This window comes from Melopsittacus undulatus, chromosome 9 (assembly GCF_012275295.1).
Source record: "Melopsittacus undulatus isolate bMelUnd1 chromosome 9, bMelUnd1.mat.Z, whole genome shotgun sequence".
NCBI classification, from domain to species: Eukaryota; Metazoa; Chordata; class Aves; order Psittaciformes; family Psittaculidae; genus Melopsittacus; species Melopsittacus undulatus.
In genome coordinates, this window is record NC_047535.1 from 8440428 (window position 1) to 8466091 (window position 25664).

At 39.7% G+C, this 25664-nt stretch overlaps 1 protein-coding gene across 4 annotated transcripts in view; it reads left to right on the top strand.

Annotated features, from left to right (window-relative positions):
• The window catches only part of ZFAND6 (zinc finger AN1-type containing 6), a 36899-nt gene extending 12506 nt beyond the window's left edge, over positions 1 to 24393 (top strand). For 3 of the 4 annotated variants that reach the window (XM_034066141.1, XM_034066140.1, XM_031048660.2), the window contains 5 exons: positions 12752 to 12921; positions 14247 to 14364; positions 16460 to 16560; positions 22682 to 22795; positions 23380 to 24393. In XM_034066141.1, coding sequence (XP_033922032.1) covers positions 12771 to 12921; positions 14247 to 14364; positions 16460 to 16560; positions 22682 to 22795; positions 23380 to 23528 — 633 coding nt within the window. In that variant the 5' untranslated portion in view covers positions 12752 to 12770 and the 3' untranslated portion in view covers positions 23529 to 24393. Of the gene's footprint in view, positions 1 to 10743; positions 10768 to 12751; positions 12922 to 14246; positions 14365 to 16459; positions 16561 to 22681; positions 22796 to 23379 lie in introns of those variants that run through there. The other variant, XM_031048659.2, reaches the window with a different exon arrangement.
• The last annotated feature ends 1271 nt before the right edge of the window (positions 24394 to 25664 follow it).

Here is a 25664-nt window from a genome sequence, read left to right on the forward strand (position 1 = left end):
TGATCTGCTGTGGACTGGCCTGGCAGCCATGCATGAGGGATATTTTTTCTTTCCAAATAAGTCTAGTCGTACTGGACTTAACATTTTGAGTGAGATTTGAAATTCTCAAGCATAGCAGTGAAGTAATTCTCTGGCTTTAAAACATCTTCTGTTGAAAGCAACAAAAAATTGATTTCACACTCTGGTCACTTAACTGATTGTGTTGTCCTCTTGCATTTGCTTTTTCTTTTGGTGTCTGTGAAACTTTTGACTGTTGCCTATGGTCTCTCTTATTGCAAGAATTAGATTGTTATTCTGCTAAGTCATCATGTGACTGATCTGTGGTCTTAAGTTTATACCTAGTCATTCTTTATATAAATAAATCCTGATTAGTTGCTATCCACTTATCCTCCTTTTATCCCCCACTGCACAATCGGAATGCTTGAAATACCTGTCTGCTCTGAGGAGTACCTCTGTCCTTGCTGCACCTCTGACACCTGAATTTCTCAGACTGTCTAGGCCTGAGATGAAGAATTTATTGACTCTTCTTTGTATGTGCTGATAGCTTTTTCTGGTGAACTTAGGCAGGGTGGCATATACAGAGTAAAATGCATGTTGCAGTGTTGCTAGGTTTGCTTAAGCAGCATTGAGTTAGTTGTTTAAAATGGGAAAGTCCTCTCTTGCAACCTGAGGTTATGCATTAAAATTAATGATTTTGACATAGGGGATACAGATACTGTTCAACAGTAGTGTGAGGCTTTTTTGTCCTAACAAAAAGAGGATGAAACAGGAGAGATATCTGTGAGACAGTATTAAGGCATTGGGCTTTTGTTTTTCAAGCCATACCAAGGACATGGTACTTGTGGAATTAACCTAGAATAATGCAGCAGCTAGATGCCTATGAATGCATCTTTAGGTCAGTCTGAAGGGCACTGGTCTTGCAGGTCTTTCCCTTGTTTCTGACCTTATTCTGTAATAAAATGGAATGTATTGTGCTCTTTTTCTGTTGTTTCCTAGTAGAAGCCCTGTTGGCCAGTGTTTGTGAATGGAATGAGCATTGTGATAGAAAGACGCACCTTGCTGACAGTTGAGGTGCAATATCTTATGAGCAGGTTGTGTTCCCTCTTCATCCATTCTAAAGTGGTGGGATACAGGCTTTTATATGCCAAGCACAATAACTGAAGAGAGATCTGGCTTGAATTTTCTGTGTTCGTCTACTTTTCCTTTTATATCATGAATTTTTCTTTATCTAGAAAGTGCTGTTACTCTGTCATGTGTCAATCTGTTCTCAGGCAGAATACAGTCACTATGGCAAGAGGATAAAAAGAGAAGTCAGATCTACTTAGGGAGTTATTATTCAAAAGTCTTCTAAAAATGCAAATTTCTGTTTATGTGGCTTGAGGAACAAGGGGGAACTCCCATGCGACTACTTAATAGCTTGGCCTTTTTAGACACAAGTCCCTGCCTTAAAGACATTTATGGCTATATTTTTCTATGTAGAATTGAAGAAAACTCTGTACAAAGGTACCATTGTAATAAATGGGGAGACAGTGGCATCTAGCCATGCTATTTTTAGGCTATTGTGCTCTTAACTTGCTGATTTAAGTGTTCTGGACAGTAAGTGGGGGAGACATTCTACTAGAAATGCATGCTCACATAGCTGAAACTTGTCTGAAAACAGAATGAATAGTAAACCTGGTTGTCAGAAAAGCAGTTTGCAGAATTGTACCTGGAGTATTAGTAGGTAAAAGGGACGCTCTGGTGATTAAAGCACAGTGTTTGCAATGCAGGCTCTTACTCGAAAGCTGTCAACTCTGTCTTGTCAGTTGAGGAATTGAAATACAGGCAGTCTGTTCTGTATGGGCTTGGGAAAGAAGGATAAAAAAAATTCTGTTCCATGATGGCAGTTTTTCCCCCACTGCCAGTTGTCCTTAATCAAGTTCTTCCAATAGTTTTTAAGCTTTTCCTTCCATGAAACAGTGTAATGAGCTCTCCATCTGAGCAAGTGGTATAGTTTAGGAAACCAGAAAGAAGAGTGTCTCACAGTGCAAATTTCTGATTGTTCTTTAGCTCCTTACATATTAATCAGACACTGTCTTGGCTAGTTAATGCTGTACGAGGCAACTCTTCATTTCCACTCCGACCTCTTGGTGATGTGAGCCTTAGAGCTCACTTCTGACACTACCTGGGTAGTTTCACCTTCCTCCTGCCGCAGAGCTGTAGAGCTGCACCATAAACCAGCTACAAGAACCAATCCAAGCTGTTGAAGAATGAAGCCTTCAAGGTAGGTGAGTTCCTGGCCCAGCAGCACTGTGGCGGAAGTATCTAAAGCTAAAGTTACTTGTATCATGAAATCATTGCATAAGTTGCATATAAATACATATTGGATGCATGTGTATTGGTTGCACTTCCACTTTTACACACTGCAGTTTTTCAGGCAGTGTAACGTGACAGATGAGAGGAAACAAAGGAAAGATGCAAAACTTCATAATGTGACCAGTTGGTATATTCATATCTTTAGTGAGACTTGAACAGTATATTAAAGTGATGGGTAAATAACAGTTGCCCAGCATGGTGGTTGCTGATGAACTGCATAATACTTTCCTATGCTCTGTGCAGTGACATAGGTTTTAGTATTTAGACATCTAGTAAATTGTTTGGCATCATGTAACCTGGCTTCCCCAGTGACTGAAATAATAATTAAGGAAAAAAAGCCCAACCAACCCAACAATGAAAAACCCTAGAATAGCATTAGGGTTAAAGCAAAGTAGCACCTTTGAGTCCCTTGACTAAATTTAAATGCATTGCAAAAGATGAGGAATGCAGCTTTACCACAGGGAACTTCATACTTATACCTCTTCAGCTGAAAATTTGTCCTTAAATGCACTCTTTGTTTGGTCAAGCTTTAGCTTTAGGTTGAGTTCCCCATCAAACCACAGTATGGGTATTGTATAATTTTGAACACTTAAATTAGGCATAGTGCATAATTCTAAATAGAGCAACACATCATGCATGATAATCACAATGTTCTTGGAACTTAAGTTGAATTCAAGATGCCCCAGCCAGAAATGATTATGACGATCACCTTATTTATTAACAGCCAGGAACCCTGATATTAAAGCAGGACCTTCCTTAGCATTAGGCCCACGTAGAGGTGTAGCATTATAAGCTAATTAAAATTCTACATAGTGCTGTTTATAAAAACAAATTATAATGTGTTTTGTACTTACTGTCAGTTCTCAGCAACAGGTGTTTTGTTAACAAGAAACTATTTTGGGGACTTGTATTAAAGCGTATTTTATCGCTTCTGAATTTGATATGCTTAAAATAAGTGAAACTTATGCTGTATTGAGAGAAGATTACTTATTCACTGATGCTCAAAAGAAGTGATTACTGAATCTATATCTATTCTTTCAGCAATTATATGGGTAGTCTTGTGTTTGAATCCTTCTTACAGGTTACTTTTTACCAGTCTGTAAAGCCAAACCTGTTTTAAAACACATCATCAAAGGTAGTCTGTGGATTTGCCCTCCTGCATCCCTTAAACTTTGGTCTGGTATCATAAGGGAATATAGAGGATTTTAGAATCTCTTGATTCTTATTTTACTCAACCTCTGATTTCTGGAATGTCTGACTTTAATATGTGATGCCAAAGAAAGTGGAATGTAGCCTTGTCTTGCCTGTTTCAGAGGAGCTTTCTTATCTTTTATACAGCATTTTAAAAGAAGGCATTTCTGTAATCTGACAGATTTCAAGTAAGCTCTAAATTTATAGGGCTGTGTAGAAATCTGGAGAGCAAATTGATGGTTCCTGTAGTCTTTGGCTTAGGCACCTTAATGCCAAAGTACAGGGAAGAGGTAGCGCAAATTCTAGAGAGGAAAGGGATTCTTGAGCAGTATCTGCAACTAGTGCAGCATGACAGTGGTCCAGCTACATGTGGTAGGGACTGGTTTGTGTGAGTTGATGTAGCAGGCTGCTGACAAGCAAGTGCTGAGATAGTTTGGTTATTGTAATGGGTCTGTCTCCCAAGTCTGTTCCTCTTGAGCAGAGATGCCAGAGCAAGTGCTACCTAAAAGTATGCTCTTTTAGTAGTAGTTGCATGTTCCATCACAAGTTTAACTTCATGTAAGGTTTCTGTGGCAGTTTCATCATAGAGACAGCCATCTTCCAAAAATAGACCTGCTGAGCCTGTCTGTCTCTAGCTTTAAATCTGGGGTGATCTGGGTGCACTAAACTGTGTAAGTGCAGCTTTGTATTTTGGGAGAAAAACACTTTGGTCGCTCCTCTAGGTTGTTTATGGACATACAGTGCTGTGAGTAGGACCACATGACCAGTGAGGCAGTTGGCCAGTGTCCTCTCTGCATTCCTTGGGTATGCTGCTTAAACTTTTGTCACCATGACTATTTCTGATACCAATAAAAAAACAGCTTCCCAAAACATTACATGTTCTTTTCTCAAGTTCACTTTTTGTTGTCTGTAATTCACTAAGAAATTGTCTTCATACAGAACAATTGTAGTTGCAGTGTCACTCTCAGTGCTTTCATTGTTTACCTAGCTACCTTTATCAAAGGACCCTGTTGTATCTTCCTGTAAACAAGTGTGTCTATCTCCAAAGCTTCTTTGCTGCTTTTTCTCTTGAACCAAGAAGTGACTTTTGTGCTGTATGTGAGCTTGGTTTTGGTTTTTGTTCACTTGCATTCAGGTTGACCTCTCCAAAAAGGCAGTTTTGTCAGCTTAGATTTTCTGATAGTCGTCACTGAAGAGGCAGAAACTTAGAACATGTGAGTGGTGCTCTTTGTGAAAGCATCTCTGTACTTCTCTGCACTAGTTTCTTGGATTAACTGGGGTTGCCTGCACATGTGTTGTGCTGCTGGGGAATAAGAAGTAAATAAAGAGGCTATTAAGTTTTCTAAGAGGAAAAAATGTTTCTTTGAATACTGCAAAGTTTGGCTACTGGCATATGCAAGGGCTGAATTACAGTGGTGCTGCAGTTGGTCTCGAACAATTAAGAAGTTCAAATGTACATGCTTAAATGTACTAACAGTGGTAGTCCTTGGCATCTTGAGTTGTATTTTGTTGCTTTAGGCTCAATGTTAATCCTCCAACATTAAAAATAAGAGGAAAATTCTTGAAGGCTGCATACAGGGTCTCCATTTACTCTTTTGGGTACAGGAGCAGTTACCATGTGTTCCAGAATGAAGTAGTGGGAATTTCTGCAGAAACCACACCATCATGTAGTGAAAAGCTGGTAGCTCTGTGTGGCAGCTTTCAGTAATTCCAACACTTAGACAAAACGATGTTTGTCTCTACTCTGCATCTTTGAAGTCCCATGTAAACAAAATGTGATTCCTCCTATTAAGTCAATAAAACATACCTGTTGCATCACTAGGGTTTGTTTTTCTTTAGGGTTAATCTTCAGTAGACTAGTAAACTTCATGGAATTGCGCCCTTATTTGGAATGGTGACTACACTAAAAAGTTTGGAAAGTAAATAAGAAATTTGCTTATACTTCTGGGCTTTATACACTTTAGGTGGTCACTGCAGGTAATTTAATGTGTTTACATGAGGTGAATGAGAGTTTCTGAGGTACCCTGTTTTACAGCAGTTGATCTTTGGTTCTAGTAATCTGTACTTTGCAAAGGCTGAGCATGGCCACAAGTAGTAATTACAGTTTCAAAGTCACATCTATTAATAGTGTATGCAGACAAGCATAGAAAGCTGAATCCTTGTTATCAGTTATCTCCTTGATACCAGTATAGTATCTGTGTCTTTGTTCTTGCCTAGAAAGACTGAAGAGGTTGTATTGAAATGTTCTCTTGTTCCTCATGTGACCTTGAGTACAAGAGCAGACAGCTGTAGTTGGCAATATACATGCTTTAACACTGTGGGTATTGTCTGTACCAAGTGTTCCTGCGTTGTGTAATGATGTAACATTGGTAGTATGATACTCTGGCTCGAATTAGTTACCAGAGTTGCTAATGTTCCCTCCCTTCCTAAAGCCTAAACTCTTTTCTGTACATTTGCCACTTCTGAGATTGCACTTTCTCTTGTGTGTGGCTCTTTTCCACCAGTCTTTCAGTCTTTCTGCCATCTTAAATCAGGGATTTGCACTGTACAGAGAATGTACCTTTCTTGAGGGTCCAAATTCTAATTATAATAATTCTTGTACTGAAGGATTTAAACTTGCAGACTACTAGAAAATGAAGGAAAAGCTTCTGTAACTCTTTCCATCTTTTTGTAAAGTTTCTTCTGGGAGTGTCTAATGTAAGTGCTTGATAGAAGCCTAAAATAAGCCTATGCATGAAACAAAAATAAAAAGCTGCTCAACAGGAATAGACTGGAACATAAGTAGATATTGAATGACTTAAGTGAATTGAGAAAACATCTTATGTAAGTCTTTGGTCACTAGTGTGAATATTTTGTTTTTGATACTATGTCATTATATAAATTCTACCTTAGTAATTCAAATTGCAACTTAAAACTGTGTTTAGTCCTAAGCAGGAAGAAAACTCGAGGCCTACTGGAATGAATTGGAAGTTTTAAAATGCAGGGGTTCTCTTAGTGCTGGGGAAGTTGGATAACTCCTGTGTTTTGAAAAATGCAGCAGCTGTGTGTTCTGCTGCTGCAGGAACAAAGAGGTCACTGCCCTTACAGATCCGATTGCATAGTTGGTCCTTAAACATATTCACTTTTTTTAACTCAAAAGCATTCTGACGAAACTGGGTCAGTGTAACCACACATGGCAAATCTGAAGCAGCTGGAGTGTTTTAGCCAGGGTGAGCTGCAGATGAAATGACATGTCTGACTGCTAGGAGCAAGCTGGCCTGAACTGTAATGACTGAGGCCCCTATTCAAATCTGCCAGTTCTTCTTGGCTCCATAGCAAGTTCCTGGGACATGCTAATGCTTTAAAGCAGCTACAAATGACTGCTCAGTGAATGTAAATTGGGGCCTTTTGGGAGAGAGCAACAGAGTAAAAGGAAAACAGGGTCATTCTGTGGGTCCAGTGTTTTATACCCTGAGTAGTGTTCTTCTTGAAGCAGGACACCTGAGGAGCCGTGTATCTGCGAATTCTGCTGCGAAGTGGCATCCTCAAGTACAGCCAGTGCTTTGGTAACTTCAGCAAGACTCAGCAAGACTCTGCTCCTCAGCCTTTATTTGCTATTTGTTTTGATAAGCCTGTAGAGGAATGTATTTCCTATTTACTGTTTTTTGTACCAACATGCCTTTTCATCTGATTATACAGGTGATATTGTATGTCTGTACCAGTGGATGCTCTAAAATGAAGTGTATTTTTGTCTGCACAACTTCATCTCTTGCTTTTATATGTCCTTGGGATAAAACTTTATATATTTAAATAGCACAAATTACAATTTTTGCAGTTTCTTCCTTTCTTTGTTAGCACAAAGAAAATGACCATTAGTACTGGTGCTTATTGTGCTGAGCTGCTTCATTATAAAGATGATTATGATAGAGGTGGGAATATTTTAATCACTTGTTAAAATTGGATTCATCCTTCAAGGTGAGTGTCAGCTGAAGTCTGTCAGTGCGTTGATCTTAGGCAGTGAAGAGAGCAGCTTATGCTAAATGCTCTGCTTTCTCTTTGAGAAGCGTTTTCCAAGCTGGCATCAGTATGGTTCAGTTTCAGTGCTGAAGGAGAATGCTGTTTGGGTGGTCTCTTCTGCTTCAGTGTTAGCAGCTGGGAGGGATCCTTCCCATACTAGTCACGGATTTTAGGAGTGATTGTAGAACACAAGACTGTACTTGAGCTGGGGTGGCGGATGTGAGGATGCGCTCACTTTGTCTACCACAACTTGAAGTAGTGAATTTGGGAGATCTTTGAGGAAGATGAGGAGAAGGCTGGCTTCTGTGCTGGAGTTCTTGTTTTCTGGTTGAGGCAAGGGGGAAGGGAAAGAGATTATTCTGAAACCTCATGTTTAATCCTGCTAAATACTGTGCTCTGATCTTACTGATTAACATTTGAAGGCGATGAAGCTAGGGTATCAGTGATTTGAAACTAGTAGCATATAAACATTTTAATTAATAAGAAAAAAAGGAGGTGGAAAAAAGACTAGTATTGTGGTGCCTGCTTTATGGGGAAGGGATCTACACAAATACTTTGTTACTTGCATTGGAGAGAGGTGTGTCTCTCCCTACAGCCCCTGATGTCCAAAAGGTTGGACTGCTTTAGTGTTTCTACAGCTTCGGCTCTACAGACTTTATAATCAGGAATGTCTTTTATATGGTCGATTGTGAGTTTTGCTTAATGCAGAGAATAATTCACTCTGAGAATGTGCATTGGTGACTGGGGAATGGTAGGACCTGTAACAGCAGCAGTAAGCAGGCCTTATAGATGCATGAAGTTGTTGGTATGACAGGAGTAAGAGGAATGGGTACACTTAAAGCACCAAATTTGTAGAAAAGAGGACTTGGCACACAGCTCTGCGGACTGCTGTGCTTCTGGTGGCAATAAATGGCTTTGAGAAGAAAATTTCAGAGGTAGTTTTGGCTTAAGCTTAGCAATTTTTAGCTAATACGAAAAGTCTTTTCATGGAGTTATCTTCAACAAAGTGAATGTTCTGTGTTTGGGTTGTTTAAGGCTTTTGTACTCCCTCTGGCTTGCTTCCTACTTACTAGTGCTTGTACAACTGGTTATACGACTACTGTAAAGCAAAACGGAATATGCTTAAAATGTTGTTACGAGTTGGGTTGTATATTTTTCTTTTACGATGAATCAGCTTTGTCTTCAGCATGACCCTATGAATGCTGTGCGTGCACAGCTTGAGGGGAGTGGGCAGAGCCCACAGATACCTGCAGTGTTTACAAGATCCCAGTTTATTGTTGTGATACATGTAGCCATGATGATCCCAGGACCTTGCTGTCACTTCAGGTATGAAGTTGCTTTAAGTTTTGTACTGCAGCCAAGCTAGGAGACCAGTTTTGAAACTACAGGTGGGGAACACATGGGGGATATATTTTACAGTGATGCTCAGTAAGGGCTAGCTGCCCCTGTAAAGGGTCATCCTATCCTTAGCCTTGTCACTTCCTTTTGTGCTGTATGTCAGTTGTCTAGAGTTGATCTGTCAGCTCAGCAAGCTCTCCAGTCCACCAGAATAAATACTCAAATTTTTTCCATCAGATGGATGAACTGATCTGACTCAAGGGTGGGGGTGTGCAGCAGGGGATGGGGCTGTGGGAGCAGGCTCACTCCTTTCGCAGTGCTTCTAAGGCTGCAATTTCAGTGACAGCCCACCATTACTGGCTTATGTGATGGTTTGGCTCTGCAATACTAAAGATCTTCCTGTGTGAGGAATTATGGATGGTTTTGAAACAAAAATCATCTGAATCTGAGCCAAGAACTGGGGTGAGGGGAGGTCTTCCCTCTCCCCAAAACATCTGTTTGGTGACCTCTTGCTGTACATGTGTGCTGAGATAGAGACAGAGTCAGGCTGCTCTGCTTGTGGCTGTTTGACTCCTGCCTGAGCAGTGAGAAAGGAAAGTCCCTGAGGCACAGTGCTGTGTCATCTTGGCCTTTGCCCACGTGCAGTATGGATCTGTACAGGAGAGGCATGTCTGAAGTGCAGTGGCAGGAACTGCCAGCACTTGGATCTCCTCCCTTATGTTTTCAATGTCTGTTTTAAGCTAGGCTAATGCTTTAAGCCTGCTCTGCTGCTGAAACAAGTGGTTCCACACGTGTCTTCGGCTAGACCTTCTCTCATGCCCATACAGCACGTGTGACAAACACAGGCTCGGAAGGCAGTCTGTGTTAAAACTAACTGGCAGAAGATTGAGTGGTTGGTTTTCTAAGTTTGATCACTTCCTTGATTCATTTTGGTGCATGTGAGTAGTGAGAGGGAGGGAACAGCATGGGAGACAGAGTCAGAAGCTGGGGAGCAAAAGCTGCATATGCTGGTTTGGCATTCTGTGGTTTTAGGGTTCAAATATATCAGTTCAACCATCTCAGCAGCTGCCAAAATGTGTGTTGTCCCTCCCATCTGTCATGTGTCATCTGTCAACCCTTGCATCAGTTCCACAGCTTTCCCCCTGCGTATTATGCTTTTTTCTTTCATTTTTTGCTTTGTGTATGAACTGACTGAGCTCAGTGAGCTGTTGGAAAACTTTCTATGGTGGTGATGACCCTTTTGTTCCTAGTGGGGGTTTTTGGTGGCTCCAGGGACTAGTTGGGTGGGTAAAAGTACAGATTACCCTGGAGCCGGTGTGGGGGACTGTGACTGCCCTCTTCTGAGTGCAGTGCACGCCTGTGTTTGTGTTCAACTTATTTCTCATTTGACTTCATAACATTGCATCAGTTTGACCCTATCTCATCCATTTTATTCCCCAAATATTAGCAACCAATGAAGGATCTTCCGCTTCCTGTGGCTTTTATTAAAACTCTTCAGAAGAATCCCTGGCACTTCCCCTTGGAGATTTAAGTATTCTGGAGCCTCATGCCAGTGGCTTGTGCTTTTTGGCTGGAGGCAGGATCCACTGGTTAATGAACTTGGGAACTGGCTTAGCTGGAACTCGGTCCAGCTTTTCTTGTTTTTCTTCTGGGCATCTTTGCACGCCTTTCACAATTTGTTTATTGAATCAGAGCAGACTTTTTTACATCCATGTTAGAAATTGTTATGCTGTGATTGCATTAGCACCTGGTCCTTCAGCAATGGTTGTGTCAGGGAGTAACAAAATTAGCAGTAACTGGTGCTGTTACTGAGTTCCTGTGTGTGTGCTGCTTGAAGCTAACTATTGACCAGAAAGGCCATCAGGTTTAATTTTGAAAGGTTGTGTGGTAAGGCTCTTTTATCGTGCTGCTGCTTGAAATTAAAAGGGTTAATGCTTGTATTGTGCCACTGAATCTGTTAGCCCTTATGAAATGTTCTGTCCAATGTTTTTAAATTAGTCTTTCAATCTTAAACATTCTGTGCCAAGAGTGACTTGTGTAAGGTTTAATCTTTAAATGGGTTTGAGTTACCAAAGCACAGAAAACTCATGTTCATTTACGCTCTCCTGAATCTTCTTCTGCTGAATGTTGGGCCCAGCATAAGAATTGAATTCCCACTTGGGTTACTTGCAGTTGAATTCTAAAGGGCTGTCTGGAGAAAAGCAGGAATGAAAGTGCTCTTTCAGCTACAAGTACAGTACTTCAGCAAAATCAAATTTAGCTGTCGTTTGAGGTCAATGGGGGCTTTGTATGTGGAAAGCAAATGCTTCTATATTGGGATGGGGGAGTGCAGTCAAACAGCTGAAATAAGCTTAATTGCAGGTTGAAGCTGAATGAGATACTATCAGGGATTTTTATTTTGTCTTCCTGCCTGTACGTCTTCCTTGTATCTTGAATACTTTCTCATCCTGATAGTACCTTATTGCTGTGAATAGAGGACTTGACTGTCATTTCTGTTGTTAGCTTTGCAACCCAGGGGTTTGCTTTTGAGGTATCAGTTTCATATACTTTGGAGAAATAAAAACAAAATGCAATGCATGTGGGTGTGAGAAGAGAGGAGGATATTTGTATAAAACCAAAATAATGGGAAACTTGTATTTGGCTTCAAAAACATCTTATGTAAAAGGAAATCTTTTTACTCTGGTGTACTTCTTACTGTAGTTTAATTCTTTAACTTCATAGGTGGTAAATTATTCAGACATCTTGAAACCCCTTCATCTCTGGCTTCATTTTTTAATTTTTTTTATACTTATGTTACTAGAAAGATTTATTTTTTATTATTGTTTTTGTAATATTGTTTATCTTTGGTTTTACTGGCAAGAACTAAAATGATCCATGTTTCAGCCTAACTTTTAATCAGGAAGTATAAAATGGTAGGCCTAAATTGGTCTTGACTGAAAGACTTGATACCTTGAGATACTTGGGTTTCTTAATGAGAAGGGTTGGGTGTGTTGTTTTTTGTTTTTGTTTTGTTTTACTTTTAAAATTGATACAAAAAGGGGCAAGATTGGGGGTAAATAATGGAAAAATAATTTTTATCTGAGTGACATGTCAATAACTCACGTACAGGTGAGACCATCTGAGAACAGGTGGGGGCTCAGAATACTGTTGCATATGGCCATTTTTTGTCATTTTCATGTACTAAGGTTTAGAGACCTTTTACAAAGAAAACTAAGGATGTTAGGAGTCGCCTTGGTATTTATCTCTTATTTCTCTTTTCACACAAAACTGGTACATGTGCATAGTGTAGTTTTTTGACTGAAAAGGTGATTTTTTTTAATGTGAAAAATCATAATTCATGTTTTGTGGTAAGTAGTTGTTGTTCTTCACTAATGATGTGATGACTAAACAGTAACTTGTGCATTCATGTGACTATTGTTAATAATAACTATTACGCAGTAAGCATGTGGTGCCATGCTTGTCTTTTCATTCTGCAGTACTCATTCACAGTATCAGGTGTTCATGGTTCAAGCAGGGTTTGACATAAGTGTCCCCCTCCCCTACCTTCCCTTAACTTACTGCTAAAAGCAGTACTATTTCCATTATTATTTCCTAAAATTACTTTTCTTTGCGAGCTCTATGCTAACCACAAAATGGTGGGGCTGGAAGGGTCTGGATGTGTGGGTCATGTAAATCATATATATGGCTGTGTCTGTATTACTGAGCAGACCTTGTAGATTTTTATTAGGAAATGGCAATGAGTTATCCACAAGGCTTCTGTTATAGATGATCTTTTTTCTTAACTACAGGAAACTCTGGATATTCAAATGTCAACTGTAAAAGAAGGAATTTCTCAGGTTGCTAAATACTGGGTTGTATGCTTCAATTTCAGGTTTGTAGAAGAAGGGAAAATGGCTCAAGAAACTAACCGTAGCCAAGTGCCTATGCTTTGTTCCACTGGTTGCGGATTTTATGGGAATCCTCGTACAAATGGCATGTGTTCAGTGTGCTACAAAGAACACCTTCAAAGGCAGAACAGTAATGGTAGAATTAGCCCTCCTGGTAAGTAATGCTAACATACAGCTATTTGAACAACTCCAAATGACACATTAGATGGCAACTTGCTTCCTGATCATGTCCAAATCCTAAAAATACAGGAAGATTAGTGCAAAACATTTTATTCTAACATTATGGAATGAGCTTGGATGAAGTGCTCATGATACAATTGTGCTGTGATAAACCTTCTCAGAAGTAGACTCTTGGAAATACTTAGATTAATATGGAAGGTATTAGCAATTTGAAGATAAAAAAATGCAGTAAAAATTACTGTGTGAACATATTTTTCCTGAAATTACTGACAGCAGAGATAACATTTAGCATGGGGAATGTTTGTGAAAAGCATTTAAAATACAGGTATTTAATTCCTGCAGTCTGATGCTGAAGGATTAACCTGTAAATGCTTTTTAAGAATAGTTGCCCTTAACTTAAGGGAGAGATCCTTTTTGTTCCTTTTTGCCTGGTGTTCCACGTACTTGTGATCTTTCCTGCAAAGCAGATTTCCCATTGAAATAAGTGCTGTCCTACATTCACTCTAGAAAAAGCTAGAGGGTTCTTCCCCCTTTAATGGTAGCGTCCTCAAAGAGGAAAGCTTTCTCTGCCCTGTTCACTCCAATGTTTTCAACTTTATGTTCTTCTGGGTGTAAGAGGGTTAGGGAGTGCCTCACTGGAGCTGCTAAAATGTCCATTCTGGCTTGGCTGAATACTGACAGCAAGGAGTCTCAGGGTGCACTTGGAATACCATAGAATCATGGAATGGTTTGGGTTGGAAAGGATTTTAGCATCATCAAATTCCAGCCCCATGCCATGGGCAGGGATGCCTCGTGCTAAACCATGTTGCCTAAGGCTCTGTCCAACCTGGCCTTGAACACTGCCAGGGTTGGAGCATTTGAAGCAATAGCTTCCATTGGAATCTGGGAATGAAGTTCTACAATGAAGTTCTACAACTTCACAACGGATTCTAAGTTGTCGTTAGGGTCTACACTACTGTTTCTCACAGATCCATCTTTTTCAGCCAGAACCCAAGCTTATGTCAGAATACTGCAGTTCATGGTGAGAAAGCTGTTGCTCGATGCTTTGAGTAGCACAAAATAGTAACCTATTTGAAAGCTCCACCTTTAAAATTGTGTAACTTCTGGGGACATGGAGCTGGAACATGATCAAAATATAGTCAAACATAATTACTTTGGTGTCATGGGGGTCAATATAATTGATATATAATACAAATTATATTATATATGTTATAATAATAATAAAGAATAATTGCATAGTATAACTTCTGTAATCCTAGGAAGTAGTATAACATATTTACATTAGTGTCTTCCTTCCAGCACCCTCTGTCAGTAGTATAACTGAGTCCCTACCAGTTCAGTGCACAGAAGGCAGCACCCAGGAAACTCAGTCAACTTTAGAACCTACAGCGACTCCATCGACATCCATGCAGCCAAGGTAAGCTGTTTCTCTGTTCTGGGCTTTGAAGTAAATACCTGTATTAGGGTGATTAAATGAAGTGTACTGATACTGCATAAATAAATACTAGGACCTGGATTAGGAAAATGTGTAAGTTTCAACTGCTAACTTTAAAGTGTGGGCTCTCACAGTAAATAGTAGCTGATCTGTTAGCTACATCTTGTTACATTCAAATGCAAATTAATCTTCAGAGTTTAGCCTCAAATAGGAGCTATGCCAGCTTTGTGCTGTTCTACAGAGGCTTGTCTGGCTGGTCTTTTGGCTCCGCAGCATGCAGTTGGCTGTACCTTTACCAAAGGAGAGCTCTTTCCATCTTAGAAATGTGAGGATTTTGTAAAATGGCAGAAAGCTGTTTTCCAGAGCTCTCATAAATAAATGTATGATATACAATATGCTAAACTAGTTGCTTTGCAAAAAGTGGAGTGTACTAGAAGATGGAAAAGAGATATCTGAATCTTACTGTAAGTTGTGCAATGGAACCAATTTCTGATTAAACAAGCAATTTCCTACTGGATTATTCAAGGAGACATAATGTCCTCTTGTGAATCACTCAGACTTACTAAGTGCTTTTCACTTGTAAAAGCTAAATATTTGTTTGTATTTAGTAGCTGCATTTCAGTTTTGGAAATTGGGTGGAAAATGTTAGCTTCCATCCTATAGCACACTAATTTGCAGTAGTACTCATTCTAACTTTCCTTTAGAAATTACAATGTAGTAAAGCACAGGCTGAGAGTGATTTCATCAGTTATTGTTGGCCAGTTCTTTTCAGACTGTTTTCTGCTCCTTAGCTTTTTATAGGAGGTGTTATCTCATGCTTGGATCCTGCATATGAACTGAGAGCTAGGTGCCATGCTTATTGCTATTTTGGGTCTTGCCATTCTGGGATTTTTGACTGGGGTAGAAAATAAATATCTTACCCTGATACAACTCTTCTGGTATGTGCAAAAAACAAACCAAAATGATCCAGCTCGATGCCAGAGTGAACCATTTACAGTGCTTAGGTTCTTCTCACACAATCTTTAATAGCATGAAAGTGAAAAAAAATTACCTCTTTGATCACTGACTTGATTACTGGTTACTGGAGAAATGAGTGGATGGTTGCTCTTGCACTGTTTCTTTTGAAGAGCGAGTTTCACTTTTTTCCCAGCATAAAAGCAGGGATTCAACTTCAGTCTCTGGTAATACCTCAGTTGTGATATGCTGAGAAAGTATCTAGTAAATTGACAATGCCCTTTTGTAGGTGACCAGACTTGCAGTTCAAGATCCACATGCAGTTCTTGGCAATTAGTATTTCAACTCCAATGCCTTGGTTGTATCGTGGATTACTGGTAGGACTTTGGTTCGTGGGCTGCTAGATAATCCAGTTTCTTGGATTTGGAGTGAATCTCTAAGTGAAAAGGGAGATACAGGTTGGGTAAATGGGATAATGCTACCTCTCGCTTGGGACTTCAGTTCTCTCTTGTTCCATAGTAGAGCTGCTAGGTGAACAGTTTGGCTGTGAGGGGCTGCTAATACTGAACCTCTTCCCCAGAGCCATCCAGGGTATTCATTTGTGAGTTTCCACCCATGCTGTGATTTTTACCAGTATAGCTGACAGGGTTGGGAAGTTTGGCCAGCACCACTTTAAACTGTGAAAACCTAAGGAGTTCTGTGTACAGCTGCAGATGCTTTATTACTGGAAACATTGACATGCTGCAATTTTCTTGTTCATATCACTAGAACACCAAAAGTAGCTCCTCTACAATTATCTTGCTGACTTATGTTATAAAAATCCTTGCATACTGAATGCTGTGTTGTTGCTCCTATGTATGCTTCAGACTACCCCAAAATATATTTTCTGGTTTTATAGTTGAACTGGTTTATTGCATTCAATATTAACACAAAACATTGAACTTTTTCATCAATTCAGGTTCTTCAGTACTCTCGGACACTGTGGCATTTTTAAATGGTGACAGAAGCAACTTCAGCATCAAAACCTTTGGCATGTTTTCATTAAGAGACTCTGTAATGTGTTTCTTTCTGGAATACCTGGCATACCTCAAAAATCGTGACTTTTTTTTCTTTTACCCTCCAGCCCTGTGTCAAGTCAGTCACTCTTAGCAGAATCTGTAGCATCATCCCAACCAGATAGTACAGCTGCGGACAAAACAGTACCTGAGACGGAAGATTTGCAAGGTTAGTGCCTAGTTTTCAGAGACAAAATGGATGAATGATGTTTTTAAAGTCTGACTATTCTAATATACATCTGTTCAAGAGATAGCTTGGTCTCAAACCCAAATATGCTGTGAAATCAGAAGGCAAGTAAGGATAAACCTTAAAAGAAAAGTCTTAAACTGAAAACTTCTATTTAACTGGAGATTTTGGTATCTTCCAGAAGTATGGTGATTTGGGCTAGAAATGCACATGATAAATCAGTCTAATATTCTGTCTTTTATGCCACAGCTATTATATGTAAGAAGGGTTTTGAGTATTTTCTCAGACTAGTCATATGCAGCAAATATCACAAGTTTATAACTCTATTTGTGATACAGGGTATTAGAACATAGCTATTATAAGAACAGTGTTAGTATCTTATATAAGCATGAAATACCTATAGAAGAGCCTTTCACCTATGAACTGTAGTGGTGTAATAATTTGGCACACTGACATTCAGTTTAGGAAATAACCAAACCACAAACTGATTGTGTGAAGGAAAATGGCTGAGTGGGTGATTTTAACTATATTGGCCTAACATCCATATTGCTGGTTGGGGTTTTTTTCCCTCTTTTTTTTTTTTATGTGCAAGCTTGCAGAGCTTAAAATGCAAGAGTTTTAAAAAGTGTTTCTTAAGAAACGGCAAAAATGTTCAGACTTGAAATCCACAGACTTCATAAAAGATATTTAAAAGCAAGTCAGCAAGTATTCTGCCTTTACTTCTGCTGACACAGCTAAGGCTTTAGTGGGTAGAATTATGTTTCTCTAGACTAGTCTAAACATAGGAGTTTGGGTTTTCCACAGATACAACATATAATTCCACTTTAAAGATGCTAAATATACATTCTTTTATTGTACCTCTGGTATCAAAGTTTGGTTTTTGGATACCTTTCTAAACCTGAGCTCACCCTTCTTTTAGGTGGAAGGGAAGAGTAGTTATTCAGCTATTGTGCTGAATAAGGCCACCTCTGTCATACAAACAACAGCTTTAAAACTTGGAGAAAATGCTTTAATGCTACTGCCATTTTGCACTAGCCTTTGAGATGTCAATTACTGAAAGATGTTTACTCTTAAAAGGTATATTCTAGCTGTAAATTCTCATACCTGCAAGTTTTCTTTCTGAAGCTGAGAGCTCTTGTTGTCTCAGTTTTGACAGTGCATGTAAGACATTCTCTTTCATATCGATCAGTGATGTCTGACCTTGCCCAGCTTAAGAGAATAGCAAGTGCTGGAAATGCTTATGCTTCTGAAGCTCTATAGATTAGCACAGCAGAGGTAGGTTTGCAAGCTAGATTATCAGTTGATACACTTCTGGGTAATTCAGATAAGGCTTTACTGTCATCCCTGTTCTGCAGTAGAGGGAACCTGGGATGTGCTGGGTGCCTCATGCAGGCACATCTCTTCCTGGGAACCTCTGGGAAGTAGAACACTTCAGTCAGGCATGTGAATATTGCACTGTAGGTTTACATTGGTATGGATGTGTATATATTGGAGAACATAAAGGCAGCTTGTGCAAGATGATCTTCCTACTACCCTGCCTTTGTTAGTCTCATGATTCTTAGTCTTCCCTCCAGTGCCTGAGTTAGTCTCTCTGTTTACATATGTATCATGGCTTAACCGAAAGTTGAAACTCTAGGCTTGCAAGATCTACTGCCTTTGCACTGGGAGATGGGGGGAATGCTTTATTTTAAAATCTTATTTTGATGCTTTGAGGTGGCTTGAGCCTGTGAAAAGGCTTTTCCCAGCAAGTTTTCTGAGGAGTGTCTTTCATCCATTTACATAAATATGTGTTCCTTCTAATTCTCACCTCTGAAGCTAATTCTCCTTGTAAGAAGAAAAGATGGTTTTCTGAACTCAAAGCTTTGATTTCAGGGGTGTATTCACATTTTACAGTATTTCAAGGCTCAATCTATATCAGGTGTTTGGACTACTCAGCTGTGTCATTTTCTTTGTACCATAGTGATTTCTAAACTAAGAACACCACCACCATGTAATTGCAGTTCTAAATTACAATCCCTATTTATAACTCACTGTGGCAGGGTCAGCCTTGTTTCCTGAAGTACTGCTTCTGTGCTATTCCTTAACTGAAAATCAGTGTTTTGCTTTGAAAGTGTAAGTTTGGAAAGGAAAGCTGCTTCTGATGGATGTTAAGTGGATTTCACTGAATTGTTGTCACAATTTTGCAGCTTTTTTTTTTTTTTTCCCACCCCACATCATTCAGAATTCAGTTTTCTTCTACTCTGATCATCTCTCCAACTCATTTTTACATTGCCTCATGGGCTGTTGTACCTCTTACTCAACTTCAGGGCCATTTCAGGATGAGCCAGGCAGGTTTCCTTATTTGTTAGCCAGGAGGTTAACAGGGCCTGCAAGCAGGAGAAGAGAGGCTCTTCACTTCTCTAGCATTAATGAGTTTAAAACCATCCAGGTTGGGATTCATGCTTTATTTCAGGGATGTTAAAAAACGGTACATGAGACTTGCCATGGAAGGCAGGAACAGTTCATCACATACTTGATGGAGCTCTTCCAAATAAGGAATTTAGGGGCTAAAAGTATAAATTTTATTAATAGGTGGTTTCTTGGCATTTTTGAACACTTCTGGGACCCAAATCAGCTGCTTTGATTTGTTTGGGTGTTTTTTTAAACTCCTTGAGAATCAGAGAGGTCGATATATGAGCATTGCAAAATGCAGTCAGTCTTGTAATGTGTGCTTACTAATTTGAAAAATCAAAATACGAACTAAGATTTGAATAGCCAGAAGAGACATGGCTGCTGTGAACAAAGTCATCTGTTTCTGTGCTCATCTGGGTTTTCAGTGAGGTAACACAGTTCAGTCATTGCTGACTAAGCTTAAAAAACCTTAATAGTAAAACAAATTGCTACAGAATTTTGTGGAGCTAACCTGGACCTAAGATGAGTGCTGTTGAACTGAGGACATCAACTTCAGTGATCTTACCAAGGCTAGTTTAGTAGACAGGATTAAGAAAGGAACTGACAGCTACTCCACATTTTTGTGATAGTACCAGAGGCTTGGAGGTAGAGTATGGTTATGATAGAAACACAGAAAATAATCTAGGCTATCCTGATTTAGTAGATGAATGCTTGAGGGAGAGAGGGAAACATTAATGAAACAGATTTAAAACTAAATGCTGTAGGTAGGAGTGCTCTTACTTATTTTGTCTCTTCCCAGCACTGGGACACCGTATTTTAGGCTTAATTTTAACACTAAGCTGAAGTAATGTTAGGAAGTAGTGACGATCTTAACCTTAGCTTCACATTTCATTCTTTTGGATGAGTGGGTATTCTTCATAGGTCTGGTCAGATTCACTGAAGAGGTTAATGTAGATGTTCAGTCTCTTCCTGTGTAAATAAAGAACCTTTTTCTTTGAGAAGCTCTGCCTAGTAATGCAGGAGTGACAAATGAAAACATCTAGAGCAGGGAGAGGAGAGAGTCTTGCAGCAAATGCCTGCAGGGATAAAAGGATTGGAGCGAGCTTTGTCTTGTGGCTGCTGTTTTCATGGCCAGAGTATACTGAAGTTCAAGTAGGGTTGGCACAAGCAAAGCAGTAGCAAAAGCTTCTGCCTTTAGGAGGAAGTCCAGGCTCTCCTTGTTTTGATCAGCTAAGACCATAGCCTGTAAAACAGGGAACTTCTAGTGGCCAGCCCAACTTGTCAGCTCCAGAAAAATGTGTGTCATGCTTTATTCCTTTTTGGTTAGTTGGCAGGTTGTACTGGTGCTGCCAGTGCTTCTGTTCTCCAGCTGAAGGCAGAGCTGGGACTGGGGAAGGGAGGGAGTCAGTTCAAGCAAAGCAGGCAGCAGTATCCTGAAATCCAGGCACAGTACAGCAGCTGGGAGTGGCTGCAACATGTTTCCTGCAAGATCCAAACTGGGTGGTACTGCATTTTACCTGGCTTTTTTTCCTATTGCATTCATCACGGCTGTAGCATTAAACACTGGTCCTTCGTCATCTGAAGATGCCTTGGTGGTGGGATGCTTATGATTTTATCATAGAAGATTTTGATTCAAAATCCTCTATGCAAAACCAAATTGAGATCTAAAATTTATGGTTACTGTAAGATCCAAAGTGTCTCTTGGCAGCAGTGGAAGAATCTCTGCACTCAGTTCTACAGTGAGCAGCAGCTCTTAAATACTTCTAAACACTTTTTTAATGTGAGAGCCATATGCACAAAGAAAATGTAAGTGTGTATGTATTAAAACCTTGTTATGCAGGGAAGGGTGCCAATTTTTCCTAAATTTGGCTAGTTACAGAGGCTTTTAGTAAAACTTACACTGAGGTAACTGGATTTTGCTACAACAGGAAATGCAAACTTGACAATGTTAACTGCTAAATTTATGGCATGAAGATTTCTTAATGAATTAATGAACACTGCAGTGTCTGTTCCATATATAACACTGCAAGGGTTCATTTGAGTGAATCTTACTACTTCTGATACATATCTCACATCTTTTAGTCTTTACCGGTTCTGATTCTTGCTTTGCAGACCATGGATGTTATTTGTCCACTCAGAAATGTGCCCTTTAACAGCCATTTGAAGCCACTTAACCTTTTTTTTTTCTTGCAAACTATCAATTCTTATAAATTTCAGGATGAAGTAAAGCTCTGCTTGTAACATAGATGAGTGATTTTATTTTTTAAAAGGATTTAATGAACCATATATAACAGTCTTTGCTAGATTAACCCTTGGAATAAACTGTCCAGTCTGGTGAAGTCTTTGCTGGTGGTCAGGTATTTTCCTACCTCTTGATGTTGCTTGGTACAGACTACAGTGTTTTGGGTTTTTTTTTCTTTTTTTACATTGCAAAAATGGAAAGTGCCCTTTTCTCTTAAAAATAAAACCATCAGAGTAGCAGCACAGGAAAAAAGATACCCCAGAAGAATTGTCATGCAGAATAGCAGTCAGCTGGTACAGAACTAGCACAGAACTGCATCTGACAGTTTTCAGCCTAACAAAAGTTCAGCTGCACATAGATGCCCGCAGCCTTTTCCCTGACAAACGTCTGGGCTTGTTGTATTTCCTCCTTTACAGTATTGGTTCTAGCTCAGCTTCCATTGATGCTCTTCCTAGCTGGATCTTGCTTTCATTCTTTGACTCTTTGCTGCAAATATTCCTGGCTTCTGTGTCCCTTACTTGCTGGAGACATCATGCTATGATCTAGCAATGATTGGTAGGCAGAGATTGGCTCTTTGCCCTTCCTGAAATGAAGTTGAGTTTTTTGGTTTCTATTTCTGTTTTGCAATGTAAGGAATGTGCAAATACTTGAGGAAAACCAGCCAACTTCTATTTATACCTGGGTCACGCAAATACTACCGTGACTTGTTTATATTCTCCCACACAGCCGATAACCTGTCTCCTTCAGATGTGTGTGAATATTAAAGTAGGTTAAAAGCTATCTTTAGCCAAAGTGTCTTTAAAAAAAGGTTCCTACCTGCTTCCTTCTGGGTTTCAGGATAGTGCTTCCTCCCTGTAAGTTTGTGTATCTTGAGCTGAGGGTACTGTTTCCCAGGCAGTGTGAATAGCCCTTCAGTAGGCTTTTCCTAAGTGTGCAAGAGCAGCAGTGACAGAGTGGCAGAGATTGTTCTGAAACCCTGCATTTTGTGTGGGCCTCAGGAGTGCAGCCTCCAACAAAAATAATGTTGATTCACTATTTGAAACAGAGCACTTTACTCAACTGGTCCTAATAAATACAGTGCTGCTTCCAAGCAGATTTCGAGAACTGGACTAGTAACGTTGGTGGGGAAACACTTGGGAGTTGGATTCCCTTCCCAAATCTAACAGCACTTGAGTCTTACTCTTAAACCTGATTCTTTATTATTCTGTTTCATTATGGTATTTTTGTATTGTGAACTTTGAGCATTAATGAGTTCTTTCCTTATATTTTATTGAAGGTCTCGAAGGAGGGAGTTCATGTACCTGTGCTGAGATTCCATTTCGCTTAAGACATGGAAGCTACAGCAAAATGGTTCATCCCAGAACCTGAACTTATAAGAGGGGCTTTAGGTTATCCTGTGATTTAAACAGAGGAAGGGGAGAGACAAACATTTTTTTTCTGTTGTTCTTACTGACTTTTGTTTAACATTAGCTTCAGTGTCAGGGAACGCAGAGCCTACACCTGAAGAACAAGACAAGTCACTTGACAAACCAAAACAGAAAAAGAATCGTTGCTTCATGTGCAGGAAGAAGGTTGGACTCACTGGTAAGAACTGAATTCTACTCTTCTTGCACTTGTTTAGGCTTTGGACCTTTGAAAGGTTTTCCTAAAGGGCAAATGGGGCATGGTTGTCTTGATGGTGATTTGAAATAAAACCTGGCCAAAGGTGCTCTCAGCTGGCTCTTGCTAGATTTAGTCATGTATGATTTTGTTTTGCAACTTCTGCCTTGAAGGTGAAGTTTGTAATTCCAAATATTTCCCTTTATAAGTCTGCTTAGCTGAGGAATTGAGTGATAGCTTGCTGCCATCCACTAACCAGCTTTGCAGTGGTTCAGCGAAAGGGCTTAAGAAAACTTGAATTCTCTGGGGTGAAGGTTCATAAAGAAAGAAAGCAGGTCTTTAGGAATGTTTTATGCTAGTGTCGTGATAGGAAGAAATGGGCAAATAAAATCTGTGATTGCTTCAAAATATATTATTTGTGATTCTTATGCTTTCTGCAGCAGAGGCTCTTTGGCTGATTGACACTGGTGACTGAGATTTATTGCTAGTGAGTGAACACATTCAGGATTTAAAACAAACTGGTATAATTAAGAGTGTTGAAATGTCTAAGCTAATGTTTCTGTCCACAGGGTTCGAGTGTCGGTGTGGGAACGTTTACTGTGGTATGCACCGTTATTCAGACGTACACAGTTGCTCTTACAATTACAAAGCCGATGCTGCTGAGAAGATCAGAAAAGAGAATCCTGTAGTTGTTGGGGAAAAGATTCAGAAGATCTGAACTGCTGCTTGTGCTGGAATATAAAAATCCTCTGACCATCTGCAGATTAAATTGACTTGAGCTTTTTTCCTTAGTCATCAGGAACGTAGAGCAGTGTATCTTGCCTAGACCTTTAATCATGCATGTCATCAGATGAATAGATTTTTTGGGTTTGTTTTTTTTTTTTCTTCCTGTTTTGAAAATGACTCTGAACATTTATTTTCATTGCAGTTTTCTGTGGCTGAAGACTTAAGTAAACTTTACAAGTATTATCCTTTAAGATCATTTTAATTTTAGTTGAGTGCAGAGGGCTTTTATAACAAACACAGAGAGAACATTTGGAGGGCTGTGCTTTTCCAGGGTAAAACATGCATGCGTTAACTTTGCAGTTTATTTTCTTGTTGTATATAGCTTTTCTCTGCAGCACAATTTCCTTTTTTTGATAATGCCTTGTATGGCACAACTAGTTATCAGTAACTGAATGTATTTTAATCATTATGGCTGCTTCTGTTTTTTTTCCCCCATTAACGAGAGGTTATACATGTTCGCATATTAGCTTGTTTGCACCCTCTACCTATTTATGTATGAATCATTTGTAATGAGAGTGTGTGCTGAGATTGTGTGTGGGGGGTTGGTTTTTCTTTTTTTTGTTGTTTTTTGATTTTTTGTTTGTTTTTTAAATTGGGTTTTGTTTGTGTGTGTGTGGGGGGAAGGCTGTATGCACTTCACCGACTGCAGGTTTCATTGGGATTACATCCATCAGTCTGTCTGTACACAAATATGAAGAATGATCTGAAGTACCTGTGCTGTATTTATGTTTATCCACGTCTTAACTTTGATTAAATAAAATTTAAGAAAATTGGAGCCCTTGTGGCTGTCACTGGCATATGTAGCCTGGATGTCTCTTGCTTTATTTTCATGGGGACCTTCCTTTGGTGGTTCCTTTACTTAGCATATTTATTCACAGAGACAATCTGTACCCAATGCCAGCTAACTTCTGATTACTTTTTTTGCCTATAACGTATCAGAGACACCACAGTTTCCAGTTTACCTTGTGCACAGTTGCACAGTTTACCTTGTGCATTGATACACTGCCCAGGGCGTTCTCTGTGCATTGTGTCACTCGTGCAGGTGAAGGGGTAATTCGTGACAGTGTACTTAAATTGGGGGCAGATCTACAGATCTAGGTAAAACAGGCATGGACACCGACTGGGCTTCTAGATCTGTGCTCATGATTCTGGTTCTAGGAAATACAGCTGTGGGGTTTGTTATCCGCTGTTAGACAGTACTGCACAAACCTCCTTGAAGTTAGGCAAGAGAATGGTTCTTCAGATTGTTTCTCCCATGAGATGTCCCTACTTTTGAGGTTTGCAATCCACGGACTTCAGTGCTTTGATACTGCCACAACTGCCCTCTGCTTGCTTCTGGTTGGATCTGCAGGCTTCAAAGTGATCCCCATTTGGGGATAGGAGGAATTGTTCTTCTGCCCTCCTGTTAAAGTGTACTCAGGAAATTTCTTCCTTCCCAGCTGCCTGTTTGGTCAGATGAGTGTGTGCCTCAACCCTGCAACACCCTGGTCATCTGTGTAACTCAAAGGTTGAGTGGTTTTATAGTGCCAACCAGTGCTGCTTATCACCACACGTAATGGTATGCTAAAGTAGACCTAATTCCTCTCCAGATGGTACTGATCTGCAGTTGAAATTTCACTTGGTGACTTGCCGCTGCTTTAGAGCATTTGTGAAATAAACGAGATTGCATGGCTTTATTTAAAACATTTAATTTTTAATCAAAGCTGGCTCCATCCTTTAAAATTCTGAATGCTTTTTAAAAGCTATGGCTGGCAATTAGTAGATAAAGCACTACATTTAGCATATAAGCACACTGCAGCAGAAGGAGCTTTATCAGCCAGCTATAGAAAGTAATCTGCGAGACCCAGTAATAAATGAAGTATCTTGTGCTTGCGAAACTGGCTTAACCACAAACTATGAAGCACATGGGGTTTATAGTAAAGGAGGGAATAAATAATTCTTTCCATCAAGTTTCCGTAATGGTCTGCTCATGGGTCAAAGATCCTCTATTTTCTCAGCATTTGCTGAACTTCCTCTTAGCACAGAGCATGGACGAGCAGCAGCATTGTCTTTCATGGGTATTTCTTGG